This window comes from Diabrotica virgifera, chromosome 2, assembly GCF_917563875.1.
Source record: "Diabrotica virgifera virgifera chromosome 2, PGI_DIABVI_V3a".
Taxonomy (NCBI): Eukaryota; Metazoa; Arthropoda; class Insecta; order Coleoptera; family Chrysomelidae; genus Diabrotica; species Diabrotica virgifera.
The window spans coordinates 247,793,560-247,816,768 of record NC_065444.1 but is presented as its reverse complement, the minus strand read 5'-3'; the positions used below and the strand labels follow the sequence as shown (position 1 = coordinate 247,816,768).

General features: G+C 31.4%; 1 protein-coding gene across 1 annotated transcript in view; it reads left to right on the top strand.

Moving 5' to 3' along the window:
* The first annotated feature begins 348 nt into the window (after positions 1-348).
* LOC114327314 (hormone receptor 4) overlaps positions 349-23,209 on the top strand; it is a 114,543-nt gene continuing 91,682 nt past the window's right edge. Inside the window, exon 1 of the mRNA XM_028275896.2 lies at positions 349-709. Within this exon, the coding sequence (XP_028131697.1) occupies positions 667-709 (43 nt within the window). The 5' untranslated portion in view covers positions 349-666. The remainder of the gene's footprint in view (positions 710-23,209) is intronic.

Below are 23,209 nucleotides of genomic sequence, written 5' to 3'. Positions count from 1 at the left end.
GTAAAATTGTGGTTTATTTCCCATTGAAAATTGTTGATTATAAAAATGCCACAAGGAAATAGCTTCAGAACAACATTCATTTTTGTTGGGCTATTAAATTTTTAGGATATTGAACTGGGAATGTTTTTTTAGATGGAACTAAAAATACAACAACAAATCTAGTAATAAATAAACCGATTGCATAACATCATAGTCGGAAATGCCCCTTAGGTGGGCGACCTACAAGCGACGTCACATCCTGCCCGGTCCAAAGCTTGGTAGACAATCTCTCGCAAAGATAATTAGAAGAAGATCGCCGATGGACCCCACTATCCCCTCTACTCCTACTCCCATGTCTCCACTAGGCAGATCAGTTGCACTGGCATAGTCCGCGGCCTACTTTTTACCTGCACTAATGCCGTAGCCTAGCGATGCTCAACTGTTTCTGTAGTACAACTCTTACCGTTAAGGCGCTCGGTTGATACACAGACTATCGCGATCTACCTTTTACCTGCCGATACCCGCCTACTCTGTACTTTCTAACACTTGTACTCTCGATGCTCACGTGTTTCGACTTCGGTTAGGGAGTTTTGTGTACGCTAAGTTGGCGACGACGGTTGCCGTACAAAATGTTGCTTTGGATAGTTGTTTTCGTTGATTTCGCGTAGTTTTTCATTGGAATTGTGGATGGATTTTAACTGTGATCGATGGAAGAAGATGTATTCTTTAGGTAAATTGGATATTTTCGTTGTTTGGTGGCAGTTTCTATCCGAAAAACAATAGTAAATACTAGCTAGTGCATAAACGCAGTTCTGCAATTACGCATTCAAGTTTATCAATGAAAATTAATACGCATGGGTGATTAAATACGATATTATATTATTTAATTCACGAAATTTTTGTGTAAGGATAATTAAATTAATTAACACATACAGGAGAGGTCAAAAACTGCGACGTAAGTTTCAAAACACAGTTGTTTACATAAATAAACAATCAACAAATCAGAGTGACCTGATTTCATTCATAAAACACTAACTATTGTTAAAATTTTGCTTCTTGGTAATAAAAAAAACTTCCATAAAAACTCTTTTAAACTACCTGCACAACCTAATTAATTGTATTTTTACCTAATATAAGGCTTTCCTTTTATGTATATACTCTAAAAATACGCTATATACGTTACAAAACACGCTAAAAATTTTCTGATGTCAGAAAACAAAAAAATAGTTGCATTTTACGCATTTATATTTGAGGTTATGGTCTGAGTCATTTCTAACCTTTTTATATGCATTGTTCGAGAAATATTTTAATAAATATTCTTGACAAACAAATACATAAACAATTTTTTATAAGTGACTCTAGAATTTTCCGCCCAATTCACAAATTTCCCATTTTCCTTCTGTGGACTATTTACCATTAAACAGATTTTATTTTTTTTTTTTTTTTTTTTATTTACACAAATAAACCCGCATCAACCACTAAGGGTTATTAGCGGGGGGACATACACAAACAGTAAGATACATATTATTATATAAAAATGCTTTACAATCTGGTGTATTGTTTAGTCATTTTGAGATAATTTAATAAGGAGTTTAGGTTTGAAGTCAGTACACTTTTAATATTGTCACTAAGAGCACACGCGATTCTTTCTTTCTGGTACACTGGACACTCGATAATTATATGTTTCACTGTCAGTTGCGTGTTGCAATTGGTACACATCGGAGCGGCCTCCTTGTTGAAGATATGCTTGTGTGTTAGTAACGTATGTCCTATTCGGAGTCGGTTGATGATGACTTGGTCTTTTCTATTACTTGGTAACATGAGTTTAGTTCCTACTTGACTTAGGCATTCTTTTAGTTTGTTGTTAGTCTGATCCCAAGTAGTTTGCCACGTTCTGTGGACATGACCTTTGATATTTACTTTGTGATCAGTCCAAGGTATTTGATCTGTGATAGAAATACTTTGGTCGGTAGTTGCATTGCTTGCTAGAGAGTCCACTTCCTCGTTGCCAATTATTCCCATATGGGAAGGTACCCAGATGAAGAAAATATCTTTCTGTTGATTCTGTAGATAAGATAATTCTTCTTTGATTTTGAGAAGAATAGCGTGAGTTGTATATAGCTGTTTTATCCCAAGTAATGCGCTCATTGAATCGGTGATAATCACAAATTGGCTTTCATGGATAGAACCACATTTTTTCATTGCCTGGTGAATTGCTGTAAGTTCTCCGGTATATATACAACAATTTGTTGGGATTCGTACGGTAGACTTGATGTTTCCGCAGATATAAGCTGCAGCATGTCCTTCATCACATTTGGAAGCATCAGTGAAGATTCGATGAGTTGTTGGGTATTTGGAAATTAAATTTTTAAAAGCTTGCTGGATAAGGAAAGGATGTGTGGAATGTTTAGGGAGATCTTTTAGAGACATATCTATTTTTGGAGGTTTGATCATCCAGGGAGGAAAATTTACATGAATGGGTATAGTGAGACTGAACTGTTCTAAATTAAAACCAATACGTTTTGTTCGCTCAGGAAATGGTAGCATATTTCTTGCAATGTTTTCGTAATGATCAGAAGATATATTTGTTCTGTAGAATATTGTTGAGTAGGTTACGTTGCTTTTGTTTGCTGAAATTCTGGCAACGTAATTCAGTGATAGAAGTTGCCTTCGTTGGCTTAAAGGGAGTTCATTAGCCAGAACTTGTAAACTACTTACTGGACTAGTTCTTGTGGCACCTAAAACCAATCTCAAGCACGTATTTTGAATGTAGTCAAGTTTTTTTAAAGATGTTTTGTTAGCAGTATCGTAGCATAAACAGCCGTAGTCTAATTTACTTCTTATTAATGATCTATATAGATTAAGTAAAGTTGTTGTATCAGCCCCCCAAGAGGTATTTGACAGCATTTTTAGTAGGTTAATTCTGGATTGGCAAGAACGTTGCAGATTCGTTACGTGGTTTTTCCATTTTAAGTCACGTTCAAAAGAAAGTCCTAAGAAATTTATTTCTTCTGACTGCTTCAGCATAACTCCGTTAAGTGTTAATTGAATATTAGGATAGTCTTTCCTTTTGCTAAAAATTAAATAACGTGTCTTTTCGCCAGAAAATATAAAACCCGTGTTTTGCGACCAGTTTTCAATTGTATGTAAGGCCGTTTGCAATATATGTGATCCCAGAGTTACATTATTTGTTTTTAGATAAATGACTAAGTCGTCTGCATATAGGCTAGTAAATACAGGCAGCTTTATTTGATGTATAATACTATTTATTGCAATCAGAAAGAGTGTAGGACTTAGAGTAGATCCTTGTGGAGTGCCATTTTGCAGTACTCGTCTGGAAGATGTGAATCCATTGGCTCTAACTCGAAAAGTTCGTGTTTCTAGAAAATTTTTAATAAACGACAACATATGCCCTTGGACATTCCATTCTTGAAGTGTTTTTAGTATAAGATGTCTCCATGTTGTGTCAAAAGCTTTTCTTATGTCAAAAAATACGGCAATAAGTTTTTGATTGTGCAGAAAAGATTCATGTACAGCTGATTCAAGGGTTATTAGATTGTCTGTTGTGGATCTACCCGTACGAAATCCACTTTGTCTGATACTTATTAGGTTATTGTTTTCGAGATACCATTTAAGACGATAATTAAGGATTTTTTCTAAAAGTTTGCAGGTACAGCAAGTAAGTGAGATTGGACGATAGGAATTTGGATCGTCTTTTGGTTTATTATATTTAAGGATTGGAATTATAGTTGCTTGCGACCATAGATCAGGAAAGTCGTGCTGAATGAAAATATTATTAAAAATATCAACTAATATTAGTTTTGCATTTAGAGGAAGATTTCGTAAGAAAAGAGGGTGGATATCATCAGGTCCTGGCGTCGAATTTTTTGCGCTTAAACAAAATTCTAATTCTTGAAGACTTATGGGTTTGTTTATTGGATTGTCGCTCTCGGTGATTTTTATATTTGACGATTCCATTAGATTTTTATATTCTAAAAAAGATATGCTATAGTTGGAATCACTAGAATTAAGTTCATATATATCTGCTAGTATTTCTGGAATAGCTACCTTGTTTGAATGCATTTGATTATTGTATGATAGCGTATCTATGCCTCGGAAGTATTTTGTTCCTTTTATTCTGCGTACTTTGTTCCATATGTCGCCTATGGGAGTGGAAGGATTTATTGAAGCCACATACTTTTTCCAACTGTCTCGTTTTCCTTTCTTGATCAATTGTCTGCTTTTTGCTCTGAGATTTTTAAAAATTATAAGGTTATCGATAGTTTTATGTTTCTTATAAACGTTGAAAGCGTGTTTAGACAAAGTAAGTGCTTGCGCAATTTCGTTATTCCACCAAGGAACTGGCTGCCTTTTACTAGATTTTGTTTTTCCCACTGCGATTGTTGCTGCAGAAATAATAATATTATTAAATAGTTCCAGATTTTCGTTTGCGGTATTGGTTAAATTAAAGTTGTTTGTTTGTCCTTCTATAAGTGTTCGATACAAATCCCAGTCAGCTGACTTTATTTTCCATGTTTGGTGAATTGGAAAAGTCAATATATCATTAGTATCTATGTTTATTGTGATAGGGAAATGATCACTATCATATAAATACCCCAATGTGTCCCAGTATAATAAAGTAGCTAGCGACGGACTGCATAAAGAGAGATCTATAGCTGAAAATGTACCATTGTATGAATTGAACCTAGTAGATTTGCCAGTGTTCAGTAACACTAAATTTAAATTGTCGATGAGATTGTTTAAGAGATTACCACATTTGTCGGTTTTGTTACTTCCCCAGGTACTGTTGTGACAGTTAAAATCGCCTAATATTATTTTTGGGTGTGGAATTTGGTTTAAAACTTTGCTTAGTTCAGTTATATCTAAATCAGTAGGATGAGGTAAGTATACGTTGCAAATATTGATTTTCATTTTGTGGGTGACTGACACTGCAACTATTTCCAGGTTTGTTTGCAGTTGTATTTCGGTTGACTCTATGTCATCCCTTACGAAAATTGCTGTTCCGCCGCTTGAATGATCTGTAACTCGGTTTCTTAGAAAAGGAACATAATTTTTTAATGTTACATTTTGATGTTTGAAATGGGTTTCTTCTATGCATATGACTAAAGGAAGATAATCGTTTATAAGAAGCTTGATGGATTCTATATGGGTAAAATAACCATTGAGGTTCCACTGTAATATGAATGTATTATTGGCCATTTTAACTATTTACTTGAGAACTTGATTCGTAGTCAGTTTCGTCAGTAGAAGAAAGACTGCTTAGAAGTAGTTTCTTCTTCAATCTGGTAATATTGTTTTTTAAACTTTTATTTTGTGTTTGAGAATATATAAAGTTTAGAATTTCTTTGATTTCATCGCTTTCATTTGAATAATTTTTAGCAATAAGTTCAGGATGTTTTGAGTGAAGGGAATTTGACAGAAAATCACATATTTCATGAAAAGAAAGTGTGAAGGAAGGGATTCTATTTTCAATTTTTTCTTTAATTTCATTGAGAATATCTGGAATAGAATCTTGAGTTTTAGGCTTTTTATTTTTTTGTTTTTCAGTAGTGGGAGGAGGTAGGTCATTTTCAAGGATTTCGGGAGAAGTGGAAATTTGTCTTTTAGTAACATGAATAGCTTCAGAGATTTTTCTATCGCTTTCAATTACTGAATCTTGCGATATTTGTGGTTGTGACGAAATCTGTAGTTCTTTGTTTGTTTGTAAGGAAGTGGTTTGGTCGTTTGTGGCTGATGTTAATTCGTGATTTTTTGTGATGTTAAGTTTCGGTTCATTTAATGTCTGGGTACCTTCTTCGTGTTCTTTCCGTGGTTGTTCTTCTGGCTGGCTATATTCTTTATTGGCAGAGTTGAGTACGTTCACTTGATGGTCAGTTTCCGTTTGATTAATTGGACTACTTACTGATGATAAAGAAAGACAGTCAGAATCTTGATGTCCGACCGTCTTGCATCTGGAGCAGTTTAAACCGTCTATGGAAATGTATATTCTATATGATGTATTGTCGAATGAAATTAGGAATGAGTCAGGAATCGATGCATTTTCTAAAGGACTTATGAAGATTTGCCTTCTAAAGCTAAGCACGTGGCTGTATTCCGGGTCTTGCATGCCTACTCGTAGAAACGTCATGTTGGAGACGGATTTTATACCCATAGTTTTTAGATGGTCTTCAATTATGCTATTAGGTATAGTAGGACATACACTTGATATGATTAATCTCTGGGCAGGAGTTATTAATCTTCTTACTTCAATTTGGTTGCCGTCAATAATTACATGTTTGTGGGAGCTAAGAAATTGGTCAACTATATATTTAGACGAGAGGTAGATGCAGATGCGGTTGTTTGCGATTCTGGATGCCCAAATAACGTTTTTGGGCTGTACTATTGATCCAACAGCTTTTACATATTCGAAAACTTGTATTCCTTGTATGGTTGAAAGTATGATACCTTGGTCTTTTGAAGGATGTTTAAAACTGTTTAATGCATGAGAGTAAGAGATATGTGACGTAGTCGGTGTATTTCGTGAAGTAGTAGCTAATTCCGGTTCAGCCATCGTCCCGTTGAAAATTTACATGCATTGGAACAGCGGATCTGAAGCCGGACCTGGCCTCTTAACAAAATTAGACGGCAGCCTAATTACTTGAATCAGCAAAAAGTTGTTGTCGATACTCGATAATTTGGATTGAAATCGATAAAATATTGCCTTTTAACTTCTGATTTTATGGTTAGATATAAATAATGCAATTTTGTACTCACAGAATCGTTGGTTTTTTAACACACTGTCACATTTAAACTTTATCTTGCAAACAATGTAAAAATTAAATTATATTTCAACTTTTAACTACTTGAATTTATAAATTTGTCAGGACCGATATAAAGCTGTAAGATTTGCTTGCTATCAGGACCGGGATTTTATTTTTGTTTATATACCGATCGAAGTTGTGTAGTATTATGTACATACGTTATACTATTTATACGGAAATATATATAGGAAAGGTCAAGAATTGTGACGTACATGAATACAAAATAGGTAAATCGAATATGTACATTTTTCCTGTTTTATGCAATGAAGTCTCTTTTACTATTCGTGCTTTATTTTGTTATACACTGTGTGCATAAAAAGTGGCGTATAGACGAAAAATGGTTTCGTACAAAATTTTTCTGTAATTCTCAAAAAATATATGATCGCGAAAAAGATAAAGAATAAAAAAATGTATATGCCAGTTATCTGACAATTTTTTTAAGTTTAATGGACCTCAATAACCAAAAGATGTATGTTTCCTGCAGTGGGTTCATTGGACTTTTTAAACTATTAACTATTTAAGGCAAAAGGACACCATTTAAAGAACTTTCATCTACAGTTAAAAGTAAAGCACATTGAACGAATTTGGAGATAATTATTTGATAAAACATGTCTAAAGCTTTAAAATGGCGATTTTTGAATATTAAATTACCAATTTGTTTCTTAGAAAACTGAAAAAAAAAACTAAGAATTCTTAATTTTTCATAAATGTTAATAATGATTGCAAAAATGAACCTACAACCTTTATATTGCGTGAGAAAGTTTTATTGAGTGTTAAAAGATTTCAGAGTGCTGCATCAATTAGTTTAAAAGTTATTAAATTTGTTAATCCTATTCAAATTATTTTGCAGTAATATAAGTAGGAAATAATTGAACGTACAATGACTCTATGAACAGCATAAGCAATAGAGATAGTTTTTCGATCCAAAAAATAAAAAAAAGTAGAAAAAACATTTAAAAACTTTTTGCTATTGCGTGGGAAAAAATTATTTCCTCATATACAAAAAGCTGGCATTTTTTCACTTATTCAAAAAAGTTGTCCTACGACAATTAGGGACTAAGTTATTTATTTTTTATTTTAAGTTCATAGCTTGTTTGTTTAAAAAACTTAATAAGCGACATTTGGGAGATCAATAACTGAAGTTTTAATCTACAAAGATTGAAAAATATTGCCTTTGAACAGAGCACTTACTCTACAAAGCTTCAGAACGTGGAGCTCCAATTCGTTCAGCTTAGAAAAGTGGATGGGTACTTTAAAATCTGCGCTATAAATTAGATCTCAAAAATATCGCAAAAATTTTGATTCCAAAATATTTTTAAACAATTTCTAAGGTCAATGTAATATTAAATTTATTAACAAACGGCATATTCGTGATGTACGCAAAATATTAAATGCAAATTTTACAAATAAACAACAATAAGTTCATATGAAAACTAAGAAAAAATAAGAATAACTTTGTCCAAAATAAACTCACCAAATTTTAGAATATGAAAAATAATTATTTCCTCTGGGGAATAACAAAAAAGTTATTCAAATTGTTTATAAGCAAAAATTGCAATGTTTTTGTAATCAAGTTTTATTCATTGTGGACTCAATTTTAAGATACGTATATTAAAAATCTGATTTCGATCGCATCCAAGTCAAATATGTCTTACATTTACTGTATAGAAGAAACATACCAATCAATATTATACAAACCATCGAAAACATCTACTTTCATAATCGAATACAGGCAAAGATAAATGGAAAACTAACGCAGTTTATACCAGTTTTTACCAGTAGGTACATAGCGGAGTCAGACAAGGTGACTCGTTAAGCCCACTGCTCTTTAATAATAATGGACGAAATAATAGAAGCAGTACGCAAATGTCATGGTTACAGAATGGGGAACAAAGAAATCCAAATATTATGTTATGCAGACGACACCGCATTAATCGCCGAGACAGAAGACGATATCCAAAGATTAACACACATCTTCAATACAACAGCCAAGAAATTCAATATGATAATATGAGCAGAAAAAACCAAACGTATGACAACATCTAAATACCCACTACGATGTAAAATCGAAATTGATGGGAAAGTAATAAAGCAGGAAGCAAAGTTTAGATATCTGCGAATAGATATAACCAGTTACGGAGACGTTGTAGAGGAAGTACGACAACAAAGCTTAAAAGCAAGTAAAGCGGCGAGATCTCTTACTGACACAATCTGGAAGAACAAACACCTAAGACAAGACACAAAAGCAAGAATCTATAAAGCAGTAATTAGACCTATATTGACATATACGGCGGAGACAAGACCTGACACATCTAAAACGAGACGACTACTAGAAACAACAGAGATGAAAATACTCCGAAGAATATTAGAGAAAAGTCTGTTGGATAGGGAGAGAAGCGAAAACATAAGAAGATCATGCAATGTATGTAGAAGACGTAAATGGATGAGTGACAAAACGGAAACACGAGTGGAACCAACACATTAGCAGAATGGCAGAGGATAGGATAGTACGAATAGCATGAGATAAGTCACCAAATGGACGAAGAAGTATTTGCAGACCAAGAAAATGATGGTGCGATAACTTAAACAATTTAGGAGGCTAATATTGAAGAAGAAACAGGCTTTAAAGCTTACATACAAGAAGGAAGAAGCTGAAGAAGTATATTAAAAAACAGAGTGTGTGTACTTTGTAAGCACGTAAGAAGTTATACCTCCATTATTGGATTTCAACGAAATAAATATATTTTAAACAGTTTAATTGTTTTTTTATTTAAATATTAAACTAATTTTAATACATACTTAAAATAATACCAAAAATTAAAAAAAGTAAGGCTAAAACATGAGATTTTCCCAAGCGGTCGGTCACCCCTTTTTAAAACTGTCATAATTCTCAAAAACATGCATATTATGCATCGGTACATGTAAAGAAACCTACAACAAAAATTGGCACCTCGCACAGTCGCTGTCATATTTTATGTCGATCTAAATTTCGTAAACAATATGGCGAAAGGACAACATTTACAATTTTGCTGAATTTTAGCAATATTAGTAATAATAAATAATTATGTTTCACAAAACTACGTCTCAAATTAGCATGACAGTTAATTTGTCTGGCACCATGAATTAATTTGACAGATTGTACGAATGACCAATATTAATTAGGATTGTTTTTTAATCTTCTTTTTATCACATTATACATTTTTTCACACTTTATTTGCACTGATATCTACATGCGTAACTTAAAACATTTAACAACTAACTTGTTGTCTATATGCGCGTAGTTTTTATAAAAATTTAATTTCAACAATTTTACCAATTGCGCCTAAAGAAATATAACTTCAAAAATTTAACATTTTATCAAAATTGTTATTAAAAAAACAACGTTTTATTTCTTAGCTTTATAAACATTTATATTAAATTTGATATTTTTTGTCAAAAGCTGGAAATTAGCCTTACTGAAAAGATGGCAAAAAAATAAATAACCTTCTATGGCCGATAAGAACAAAAATAGCATTTTATTCTTAAAACTATATTTCCATTGTTTATTAACATTAAGGGGTGAAAGTTAGAAATGAAGATTTAGATAGAAGAATCGATTACAGTCTGTTAAATACCTCTAGAGTGACTCTTTAGGGAAGAGTACAATTGTTTAAATAATCGTTCTACGAGATAAACAAATTGAATAACACAAACTTTTTGGTAGATCTAGCAGAGATTTAGCACACTTCAATAACTCATTAATTGCCATAATTTCAAGTAGTTATAATAAGTACATGTATCTATGCAAAAAAAAATAAAGTTATTAACATTTATTGGTATTATAATTGTTTATTTTTATAGGCAAATTTTTTTTACTTTTTAAGATTGTTAAAAAATAAAACAAAATCAGCTGTGCATCTGCAAGTATTTATTATTAGCTATCCCTAATACATATATCTTTTAGAACCTTCAAGGTGTACATAATTATCGATCTTACTGACTATACTGTTTCTTACTACTATACTGTTTCTTTACACCCTTATTTTTGCTTTAGTTGGCATGTATTTTGTTTCCTTAGTATTATGTAATAAATAGTAGCCCTCAAAAATGAATTTTAATAATTCAAGTTATTGGAAAAAGGTTTTGTTATTGTGTGTAGTTATATCGGTAATGAGTCTTCCTCATTCTCCATAACAACATTGAAATCTAATATGAAACTGATTATAGTATTTCGCAATTGGTAATTTGTTATTTAACATGTTGCTATCAGTGTTATATTTCTAGAAGATCAGCCAGACTATCTATTTTTGTTTTGTACACAATTATTATGAAAGATACCAATAAAATTCAGTCTACAGGTGATACATTGAAGGTCTTACTAATCACTAAATTAAACACCTTCCTTCCACGCAGATATTTTTGAATATTTCATGAAAAAAATTCAAACATCAACCTTACAGTAATACTATAATACACTATAAAGCTGAAACGAACTTATTTACGTTTGAGTTTCTTACTGAGTAACTATAATATTTCGTGAAAATAAAAGCTTTTCTCTCTAAGTCGAAGTCTTTTTCTATTTACAATATACATTACCAAAGAAACGCAACCCAACGTTAAACTATTCGATGAATCTCGCACAATTAGTGTAATGAGTCGGAAAATGAGTTAGACGTTGCATATTGTCACCAGCTTTATTTAACATATATGTACTCTGAAAACAAATTTAGAGAGGCCTTGGACGAATGAGAAGATGGTATTGCAGTAAATGGCAAACTTATAAACCATATTAGATATGCAGACGATACAGTATTGCAGACATATAGTGCGCAGGGGCTCCAAAGGATGACAGATAATGTTGTAGAAACTATTACAAACTATTGTACAAATAGGACCAAAACTAAATTGTAAGAAGACAAAAATAATTATCGTTAGTAAGAACACCAATATAAACGCCCAAATTACACTAAGCGATACATCGTTAGAAAAAGTAGAGAAAATATCCTATTTGGGCTGTAATATTACAGTTGATCTGAAACGGACTGCCGGGAAAATTGGCTACAAGTAGCATACAACAAAAAACAATGGAAAGGAAGACTTGAAGAGGCTTATGTTCAGATGTGGACGCGAATGGCTAGACGAAGAAGAATGCGAGTGGGTCGACAGTACACCAATTTAATTCAAATTAAGAAAGGAGTCCATCAGGATTGCGTAATGTTTCCATTGCTGTGCAGCAAAGATTTTTGGAGTGGCGCTAGAAGGTCTTACAGAGAGAATTATAGTGAATGGTGAAGCTATTAACAATATCCTATATGCAAATGCCTATTTTGGAAGCCATGGAAAATGAATACAGGCATTCCAGATATGGATATACCGACGAATTCTCAAAATTTCACAGACCGCAAAAGTTACCAACGTAGAAGTACTTAGCCGGATGAGGTGTTAACCTGACATGCTGATACCAGTAAAATGCCAAAAACCACAATATTTTGCACACATTATATGAACCGAAGTGAAATACAGGTTACTCCAGGTTTTTTTCCAGAGAAAGATTGAAAGGCGAGAGATCCCGAAGGACGAAGAATTTCCTGGTTTGCCTAATCTGCGCAAGTGATTAAACAATAAATAACAAAATAAAAATATTGACAATTACTCAAATACTGTTATACCCGTTATACAATCGTTAAATACATTCGGCACTTCGTATGGCCTAATTTTACATCAAAACTTCTGGTAAATGTATATTTTTGCTAAATTTTGAAATGTGTTTAATCGTAGAACAATTTTAATACAGATTTCAGTCCTCAACAATTAGCCCAATAAAATAAAATAAAATCAAAATGTAATTCCGTACAGGTTGGAATAAATTTTTTATTAAAGTTTAGGTCAAAACAAAAGATATTTTCAAGAAAGTATATGATTCATATGAGGGGATCATTGTTTAAATAATTAAAAATTGGTAATTTTTGCACATAATTTACTTTTTTAACTGCTGCAGCATTTTTTGTTTTTGTTAAGGATTTTACAATTTTTTCCTGCAAAGATGGAGACACAATCTTTTACATGAGACTTATTAAATTAAATTTGACCCTTAATTTATTTAAATAATTGTAAATCAAAATTACAAAACAAATTTCCAAAAAAATATTATTTGCAATATAAATAAGCACTATAAAATATTTTGTTTTACACAGAAAGTTGCGCTAAGATATCACTATAAATTGTCAAAAAAAATGGTTGATAAATATTGAGTAGTTTATGAGATATTTAATTTGTTTATAAAAAATTACCATTTTTTCAATTGCAAAAACGCGGTTGTTGCCGATAGAGTATACAAGCTTTTAAGGTTTCATTTTTTTGCTTTTATGTATATTTTCGATAAATGTATTGACAAATTAAAATTTTAATTAAACACCCCTTCAAAATGGCGTTTGAAAATTGGTGTAATTTGTTTAGAACTTGTTTTTTTAATAACATCACCGGGATTAAAAATTTTGAAATTATTTTTCGATATTCGTGTTTCTGGTAGTTTTTGACACATTTACAAAAGAAAAAAAATTTCTAGATCCATTTTTTGCCAAGCTTTTCTAGATAGCTTTTCCAAGTTTAAAAATTCATAAATTGTTTATTTATCAATATTAACACACAGTGCGTGAGTAAATCTATCAACCCTACTACTTAACAATGTCATTTATACATAGAGTTAAAATTTAAAAAAATATTTTTCGTAGCAACCTTAACTGAAAACTTTTTACATGAAGAGTGGTGCAGTAATACTTTGCAATACCTTCGTTAATAATGGACCAATTTCAATGTTTATTTTTTAGTTTATGGTAGATTATAAAAATAGTAATTGACACAGTAAATGACACTTTTAACAATAAAAATATTCGTCAATTTGTTATAAACAATTTTTTTTTCTCTAGATATAATAAATAAAAATTGAGACAAAAGATTTTTTATAAAAAAAATAATATTGAATTAACATTAAAAATTTGTAGACTAAGACTTTTTTCTGTGTCCAATATTAAAATATATACAATGTGAGCCAAAGAAAACAATTCACCTTGATATTTGGCAGTATTTATTAAATTTTAAGGACATGACCAAATAGGTCGATTTTTGATCTAAGAGGGACACATTTTTACGGTACATACATCTGTCATTTGTCAACCCCCTCCCTTCCACATCTCCTACCCCTTATTTTTAAATAGGAAATAGGGATCGTTTGCTAGCTCATTTGAAAGGTTATTCAATTCTCTATTCAGTAATATTAACATTGACATAATTATTTATACCTCCATCAATCAAATGTCAGGGAAATTAATTGATACAAAAATAAGAATGTATGTAATTTATTTAACTCAAAATATATTTTACTGCTGACAGAAAACAGAAAACATGTTGAAAACATTGAAATTGGCCCATTATTAACGGAGATATTGGAAACTACTCCTCCGCCAATTTTCAGACAAAAAGTTTTCATTTGAGGTGCCACGAAAATCATCATTTTTCAAAATATTCTAGAATTTTTATTATGTGTATAAATGACATTGCTAAGTAGTAAGGATAATATATGTACTCACGTACTTTTAAATGTCAATATTGATAAATAAACAAATTATGAATTTTTAAACTGGGAAAAGCTATCTCGGCCCAAAACGCTTTTTTTTGCCAAAACGGCAAAATTTTTTTTTGCTTTTGTGAATATGTCAAAAATTACCAGGAATACAAATATCGAAAAATAATTTAAAATTTTTTAATCCCGGCGATGTTATTAAAAAAATAAATTTTAAACAAATTACACCAATTTTCAAACGCCATTTTGGAGGAGTGTTTAATTGAAATTTTGATTTGTCGATACACTTATCGAAAACATACAAAAAAGCAAAACAAATAAGACTTTAAAAACTTGTATACTCTATTGGCAACAACCGCGTTTTTGCAATTGAAAAAATGGTAATTTTTTATAAATAAATTAAATATCTCATAAATTACTTTATTTATCAACCAATTTTTTTGTCGATTTATAGTAATATCATAGCGCAACGTTTCCTGCAAAATAAAATATTTTATAGTGCTTATTTATATTGCAAATAATATTTTTTTGGAAATATGTTTTTCAATTTTGATTTACAATTATTTAAATAAATTAAGGGTCAAAATTAATTTAGTAAATCTCATATAAATGACTGTTTCATCATTTTTGCATAAATAAATTGTAAAATCCTTAATAAAAACACAAATTACCGCAGCAGCTAAAAAAATAAATTTTGTGCAAAAATTACCTATTTTAAATGATTTAAACAATGATACCCTCATATGAATCATATACTTTCTTAAAAATATCTTTTGCTTGGACCTAAACTTTGATAAAAAAATTATTTCAACCTGTACGGAATTACATTTTGATTTACATGTATTGTAATTTTATTTGATCGGTCTAAATAGTATCTCGTGACTTTTGATGTAACGTAATTAGGGAAGCTGGAATTCAACAGTTTAGAATTTCTCATTGAGTTTCATATGGTCCGTTTGACGATTATACTTGACCTAGTATAGAAACAGTAATAAAAAGTAAGAGTTAAAGGGACATAGAACTATAAAATCAAGCATATATTGCAATTTTTTTATTGCAGGAAAACTAAGAGGATGATAATATTCAAGGATAAAATAAATAATATTTTTCATATGTTCCAAAATTATTTGGTGCATCGTAGTACAAAATGGTGACCTTGCAGTCCATTCTCGATGGAGGACAAAAGAAGAAAAGAGGCAAAGACCTATTTCCAAAAATAAACTGTTCTTGACTGATTAGATAAATTTAATAGAATTATTTATATATTTATTTATTAAGCTCAACAGGCCGTGAAGGCCTAGGGCTGAAAGATTTAATTTTTCCTTACAATTACTATTACATATTTATATATAATGCTATATCCTATACTACTATAATATATACAATATTACATTTGTTTGTATAAAACACTTAATACTACACTTAACATTATAGTCTTTCCATACATTTCTTCACCACTTCCTTCCATTGTTTTCTGTCCAAAGCTTTTTCTTTCCAGTTTACAATATTACTTTGTTTTAAGTCTTCATATACGCTGTCCTTCCATCTCCTTCTTGGTCTTCCTATTCTTCTTTTTTGTATTGGCTTACGTAATAGAACCATTTTTGGCATTCTCGCCTTTCCCATTCTTTCTATGTGTCCTAAGTATCGGATTCTCTGTGCTTTGATTGCCGTCGTTATTTTTGGTTCATTATATAGTTCTTCAAGTTCCTTATTATTTCTTCTTCTCCATTGACCGTCTATTTTCACGCCTCCATATATTGCTCGTTGTATTTTCCTCTCCCATCTTTCTAAAAGGTCTATTTCTGATTTTTTAAGCACCCATGTTTCACATGCATATGTAGCTGTAGGTCTGATAACTGTTTTGTAGATTCTTATTTTTGTTTTTCTTGACACATCTTTGGATTTCATTAATGGACGCAATGCTCCATACTTTTTGTTTGCTTTTGCTATTCTTGCTTTTATTTCCCCTTCCCCATGTCCCTTTTCATCTACTTTTACACCCAGGTATGTAAATTCTGAAACTCTTTTAAATGCGCATACATTTTCTCCTTCTATCTCCAATGTGAAATTGTCTTCATTTTCTTTATCTGTTTCTCCCATTATCATGTATTTTGTCTTTTCCTTATTTATGAGAAGACCAAAAGGTTTGGCTTGTTTTATTATATTGCTCATTAATTTTGTTAGCTCTTTCTTACTTGTCGATAATAATGTTAGATCATCTGCGAATGCAATACATTGGTGGCCATTTTTAAAAATCGTTTCCTGTGTGCTTATTTTACTTTTCCTGATTATTCCTTCCAGTATTACATTAAAAAGAGTCGTTGATAGTGGGTCTCCTTGTCTTAATCCTTCCTTTGTTTCAAAATTATTTGATTTATGTCCCTTCCATGCTATTTCGTTTGTGGAGTTATCCATAGTCATCTTTACCATCCTGACGATTTTACTTGGTATGCCCATTTCTTTCATTAGTGCGTACATCTGTTGCCGCTTTACCGTATCATAGGCCTGTTTAAAGTCGACGAACAGGACGTATACTGCTATTTTATGTTCGTAGCACGTAGTTTGGATTTCTTTTAACGCAAATATTTGGTCTGTCGTCGACCTATTACTTCTGAATCCTGCCTGATATTCGCCCAATATCTTTTCCGTGTATTGATTCAGCTTTTTTCTTAAGATGTTTGTCAATATTTTGTACACGACTTCTAGCAACGCGATACCTCTATAATTTTCACATCTCATTTTATCACCTTTTTTATGTATGGGGCATATCCTTGCCCTGGTCCATTCTCCTGGCATTCTTTCTGTTTCCCATATACTTTTTATCAGGCTATGTATCTCCTTGTGTAGTCTTTTTCCTCCTGCCTTTATCATTTCCGCCGATATTTCCGTTATTCCTGGGCTTTTATTGTTTTTTAGACCTCTTATTTCATTTTCTATTTCTTCCCTCGTAGGTGTTTCTATTACTATATGGTCATCTTCAATTTCCTGGATTGTTCCCCTTTCTTCTTCGTTTTTGTTTAAAAGTTGTGTAAAATAAGTTTGCCAATTTCTCATTATTTCCCCGGGTTCATTTATTAATATTCCTTCCTCATTTTTCATATATGGGTTATGTTTCTGATATCCCCTTTCCATTTTTCTTGTTTCCTGGTAAAAGGATCTTATTTCCTTTTTTTGGAATTTTTCCTCTATCACTTTGAGTTTTTCTTCGTTGTATTTTCTTTTTTTATTTCTGCATGTTCTCTTCATAATTCTCTTCAATTCTCTATATTCTTGTGTGCTAATGTCACTATTATTTCTTAAGTTTTTTATTCTTATTTTTCTAATTTCTTCTGCTATTTTTTGACATTCCTCATCATACCATTCTTTTGCTTTTTGTTTTCTATTACCTTTAATTAATATTTCTTTACTGGTGTTTAAAACTACTTCTTTTATGCTTTCCCACTTTTCTTCCGGGTCTAGTGTTTCTGGTTCTTCGTTTAGTCTGCTGGTTATTTGTTGTTCGTACTTCTTCTGTGTCATATTATCTTTTAGTATTGCTGTGTTGAATTGTTTTTTGATTTCTTTGTCCCTTTGATTGTCTTTCTTTATATTAGCATTTATTCTATAGGCTGCTCTTACCAAAAAGTGATCTGAGTCACATTCCGCTCCTCTCATACTTTTTATATTTATTATATTATGGGCGTGCTTCTTCTCTATTAATATGTGGTCTATTTGATTTATTGTCCTTTTGTCAGGGGAAATCCACGTTCCTTTATGTATATCTTTTCTGCGTTGGTATGTGCTTTTTATTACCATTTGTCTTTCTGTGGCAAAACCTATAATTCGTTGACCATTATCATTTGATACATCGTGTTTACTGTATTTTCCTGTTATATTTTCATATATATCCTCTTTTCCCACTTTAGCATTGCAGTCTCCCATTACTATTTTGATATCAAATGCTGGTAATCTGTCATATTCTCTCTCTAGTTGCTCATAGTATGCATCTTTGTCTTCTTCGGTGGCGTCTTCTATTGGTGCATGTACATTTATTATGCTTATGTTTCGTTGATTCCCTTTTAACCTGATTGTGCACATTCTATCTGATATCGGCTTGAAATTCATCACTCTGGTTTTCCATCTTTTCTGTATGATAAAGCCTGTTCCTAGCAATCTGTTATTCCCCCCACTTTTAAAAAATACTATATCATCTATTTCTACTATTTCTGTGTCTAATTGTTTTGTTTCTTGTAAAGCTAATATATCTATTTCATATCTTTTTGTTTCTCTAATTAATTCTTTAAGTTTTCCCGTTTCATAAGTGCCTCTTACGTTCCATGTTCCCAAATTAGTTTTCATTTTCTTGTTTTTAATCCCAATCGTCTCCTTGCCCATTGCCGTTGTTGCTACCGTTTCATTTACGTCGTTTAGTTTTTTTGGTTTCTGTTTTGGTTTTCTATTTTTAAGAGTTGTTGCTGATGTTTATTCCATGTCCATACCTCCTCATTTATTTTTATTTTTTGAAATCCTACCTTGACGTTTTTTCCTTCCAATTTAGCCTCTTTTGCCTTCGTTCTGATTTTACCCTATATCATCCGTTCATTTTTGTCCATGTCGTCATTAATATATATTTCTTTTCCCTTTATATCTCTCAATTTGCCTTTATTTTTCATAATTTCTTCTTTGTCCGTTGCATTTTCGAGCTCAATCAAGCAGGATTTACTTCCAATTTTTCTTGCGCTTTTTATTTTTGTCTCAACTTTTAGTGCATTGCATAAAAAATCTTGGACGTTATCTTTTGTTATGTTTTGATCGTAGGTATCCATATCTACTCCCTGCAGTATTATATTATTTCGTCTTTTGTCCTTTTCCATTCTGTCTATTTTATTTTCCAATTCTTCCACTTTTTGTTGGGTTTCTCTGTTTTCCTGTTTCAGCTTTTCATTTTCTTGTCTGAGTTCCTTCATTTCCGCTCTGTACTCTTTTTGCTCTTCTCTTAGTTCCCTTATTTCCATTGTGATAATATTTAGGCTCTCCAATATTTTTTCTAGTTGCCTATCATTCCCAGGCGATCGATGTACTTTTTTACTTCTGCTATCGTCTGCCTCACTTCCGATTCATCTCCTCTTTTTCTTGTCTTTTCGTCCACACTATACTCGTTCTCAGCCATTTTGTACGTAGCGTTAACTACGTTAACGCGTTGTAAAATCAAGCATATATTGCAATTTTTTTATTGCAGGAAAACTAAGAGGATGATAATATTCAAGGATAAAATAAATAATATTTTTCATATGTTCCAAAATTATTTGGTGCATCGTAGTACAAAATGGTGACCTTGCAGTCCATTCTCGATGGAGGACAAAAGAAGAAAAGAGGCAAAGACCTATTTCCAAAAATAAACTGTTCTTGACTGATTAGATAAATTTAATAGAATAATAAATGTAAATAGAAGAAATTTAATTATATGTTCTTAATACTTCTAATAGTCCCTATGTTATCATGTAAAAAGTAAAAAACAATGTTAAAAATGACCTATACGAACCTGATTGATTGTGAGAACATAAAAACTAACAAATTATTTACCTTGAGTAACACAGAAAGTAAAATGTTTAAATAATTACTATGTATATACGATAATTACCCATCAACTAATTAATCTCATTTTTATTTAATTAACTAACACTTTGTAGAAAATAATACTTTCGGTCTCACCTTTTTTACTTCCTGTTTACCTCTCGATGTTCAATAGAATAGTTTTTCCGTGTGGACTTCTATACATACAGTTTTTGTTGTTCCACTTTGTTTTCTTTTGTCTTACTTTTATATTTTGAAAATTGTTATTTTTTTTTCTACGAGCGTGCAAAAATGTCTACTTTCGCGCACGCATTTTAGTTTAGAAAGTTTCACTTTGCCGCACGCGTGTTACTTTTCCGCACGCGTGTTTCTTTTCCGCACGCAGTTTTTACTTTACTGCACGCGTGTTAATTTAGATATGTTAATATGGCCTTAAAGTAATTATAATACATGCAATAAACTAATATTTAGATATTATTTACTAATTTATTTCAAATATATCTTATTGTGTTCCTGTTTTAATGAAATTAACGCGACAATTCGATGAAATAAAATTATTTTGACATAATATTCGAAAGTCAAATCGGTACACAATAACAGTCGTGTTGAATCATCGTCATGGAAACCAAAATCGTCGTCATGTTAACTAATTATATTGAAAGTTTGGTTTTGACAACCTTGTCAAAGAATTAATTTGTGTATGTATTTTCATATTAATTAAATTAATTGATTAAGATTTGGTAATCTTTTAAAGACTCTTAGAAAAAATATTGTTCCTAACTCTTGCAGAAAGTCTCTTTTCCGCACTCGACTGCTTGCCGAACTCCCGCTTCGCGTCGTTCGGCAAACTGCAGTCGCGTGAGGAAAAGAATGACTTTCTGCACTTGTTAGGAAAATAACTATTAAGATACGTTGTGTGTTTATAATTAGTGGTTAATAAACAATATAAAATACCAAACAAGAAACCTTCAATATATAGTAGGATACAAAAACTTAAATCCAATAAAGATCATCTATACGCTGATGATATAGTTTTAATCACAGACACAGTAGAGAAAACGCAAAAACTAATAGACGTTTGACAAAAAGAGGTACATAATTTAAAAAGAGAAATTAATCTCAATAAAATAAAACTTATAGAAAAGAGAAAGGTATTATAACAGCAAGGAAACAAATAATAGAGCAAGTATCTACTGTTGAATATCTGTGAAATATAATAATAGATGATGGGAAAACAGACATGGCAATAAGTAATAAACAGAAGAAGGCTACTAACGTGTATTACTATTTAAATAATACAATTTTTGAGAAATCCGAAATAGACAACAAAACTAAACTCAGAGTGTATAACAGCATAGTAGATCCGATAATGACATATGGGGCGGAAACATGGATTGTGCAAAAGAAACATGAATCAATGATAAACGCGTCTGAGATTAAATACATGAGAAGAATAGCTGGAGTTGCCAAGTTTGAAAGATGTAGAAGTAAAGATATAAGGAGAAAGGTGGAGCAAGAAACGGTGATGAGGAAGATCGAAAACAAATAATTGAACTGGTTTGGCCACAGAACGAATGAAACAAAACAGACCGACAAAGAAGGTACATGAACCCAAAATGAGAAGCAAAAGAAAAAAGGAAAGGCCGCGGAAGACATGGATGGACGAGATCCATGATATAGGTGAAAAGAAAGACATTAATATAAGAGATATGAAGAAACCCAATATCCGACGCCCTAAAGGGAACTAAAAATTATTGAGAAAGAAGAAGAAGACTCGTTATGCTGACTGACTCGTTTAGTCCATGGTACAATATTTATCAAATATCATTTAAAATGCCACCTACACTTGTTGCTCTAACCATTCTTCTTGAGTTGAGTTTTCTTTGGGCCGAAATTTTTTCTGAGAACAATAATTATTCCTATAATCTGTAGTAATGATTCCGTGCTTATATCTCCATATTTTAGTAATATTTTTGGTGCTACACTTCTTTCCACTTATTTTTGTTAAATGTCTAAATTATTTAGAATAAAATCTTCCTTATAGAAAGGAAAAATATGAAATAATATAAAATTATAAATAGAAGCAAAACATAGTAAAACAACATCAATTAAAGCTAGCATAATGGCCAAATGTAGAAATGAAAAGGGAACAAACACATAGAAAATACTCTTCGAAAAATGCAATGCTAAAACATCACAATTTGATGTACAACACACAACGTTTTAGAGTTCTATTGTTTACTAGATAACATATTTAGGAAAAATTGTGCTAAAAATTACTGTAATGTTTATCATCTTCTTCCTTTTCGTTTATCAGATGTGGTAGATCTCGGCTCCAGATAATGATTTAAGAGTCTTTGGTAAGAATCTTGTCTGAGCAATATTAAATCCATTGCCTTGTTCCTTCGACTTTTTTCAGCCTTTCTGACATCACTGATTACATAGAGGTCCTTATTTTTGGATACATTTTATTAATCATTTACAAATTCGTACATTTTATTAATCCAGTGTCTTCGAGCACTAGAATCAACATTGCAACAACAAAAAATTGCATAAAATTTACCGTGATTGTGACTTTGAACATATTCTAGTGACATTGACATCCTAACTTCCGTGACTTTATAACATACAAACATACTCAAACTACACTTTATCATTCCTTCTTTAGCTACCTGTAATATCGATATATTTAAACAATTTCATTGTTGCATAGAAGAAAAAATATTATTTGATTTTTGTTCCTGGTTGGCTATTCTCATCTCGAAGAGTCAGCGCGTGATTCATTTGCTTTTGCAATAAAATTCTGAAACGCAGTTCGTAAACAACGCAATGCAAGAGTTCAGAACCGGATTTGAGTTTGATTTCATTAAGTTTAACACGGTGAGAAGACTATGATCATAAAAAGATAGAAACTTAAACAGAAAAAAATTGATGGGATTTTAGTCTAAAATACGATATAAGGTCGATCGTGACCGATCTGTTTAATGAATAAAAATTATTGGATAATATGTATGTAGTATGTTAATAATAATTATTAAAAACAAGGGGGGCTCGATCTAATTTTGTTCTGATTATAATTAAATTAAAAAATTTATTTTTTTTATAAATTAAAAAATTTCAACTTTGGCAGGTATAATTTCAGATTTTTTGGAACATTCTAATATAAAAAAAGGTCTTTTTTAATTTTTCTCTCTTAAATTGATCGTTTTCGAGTTATAAATAATTTTAAATTGAAAAAGGAATGAAGGATGACGATTTCAACGCTCAAAAACATAAGTAAAAAATATCATTTTTG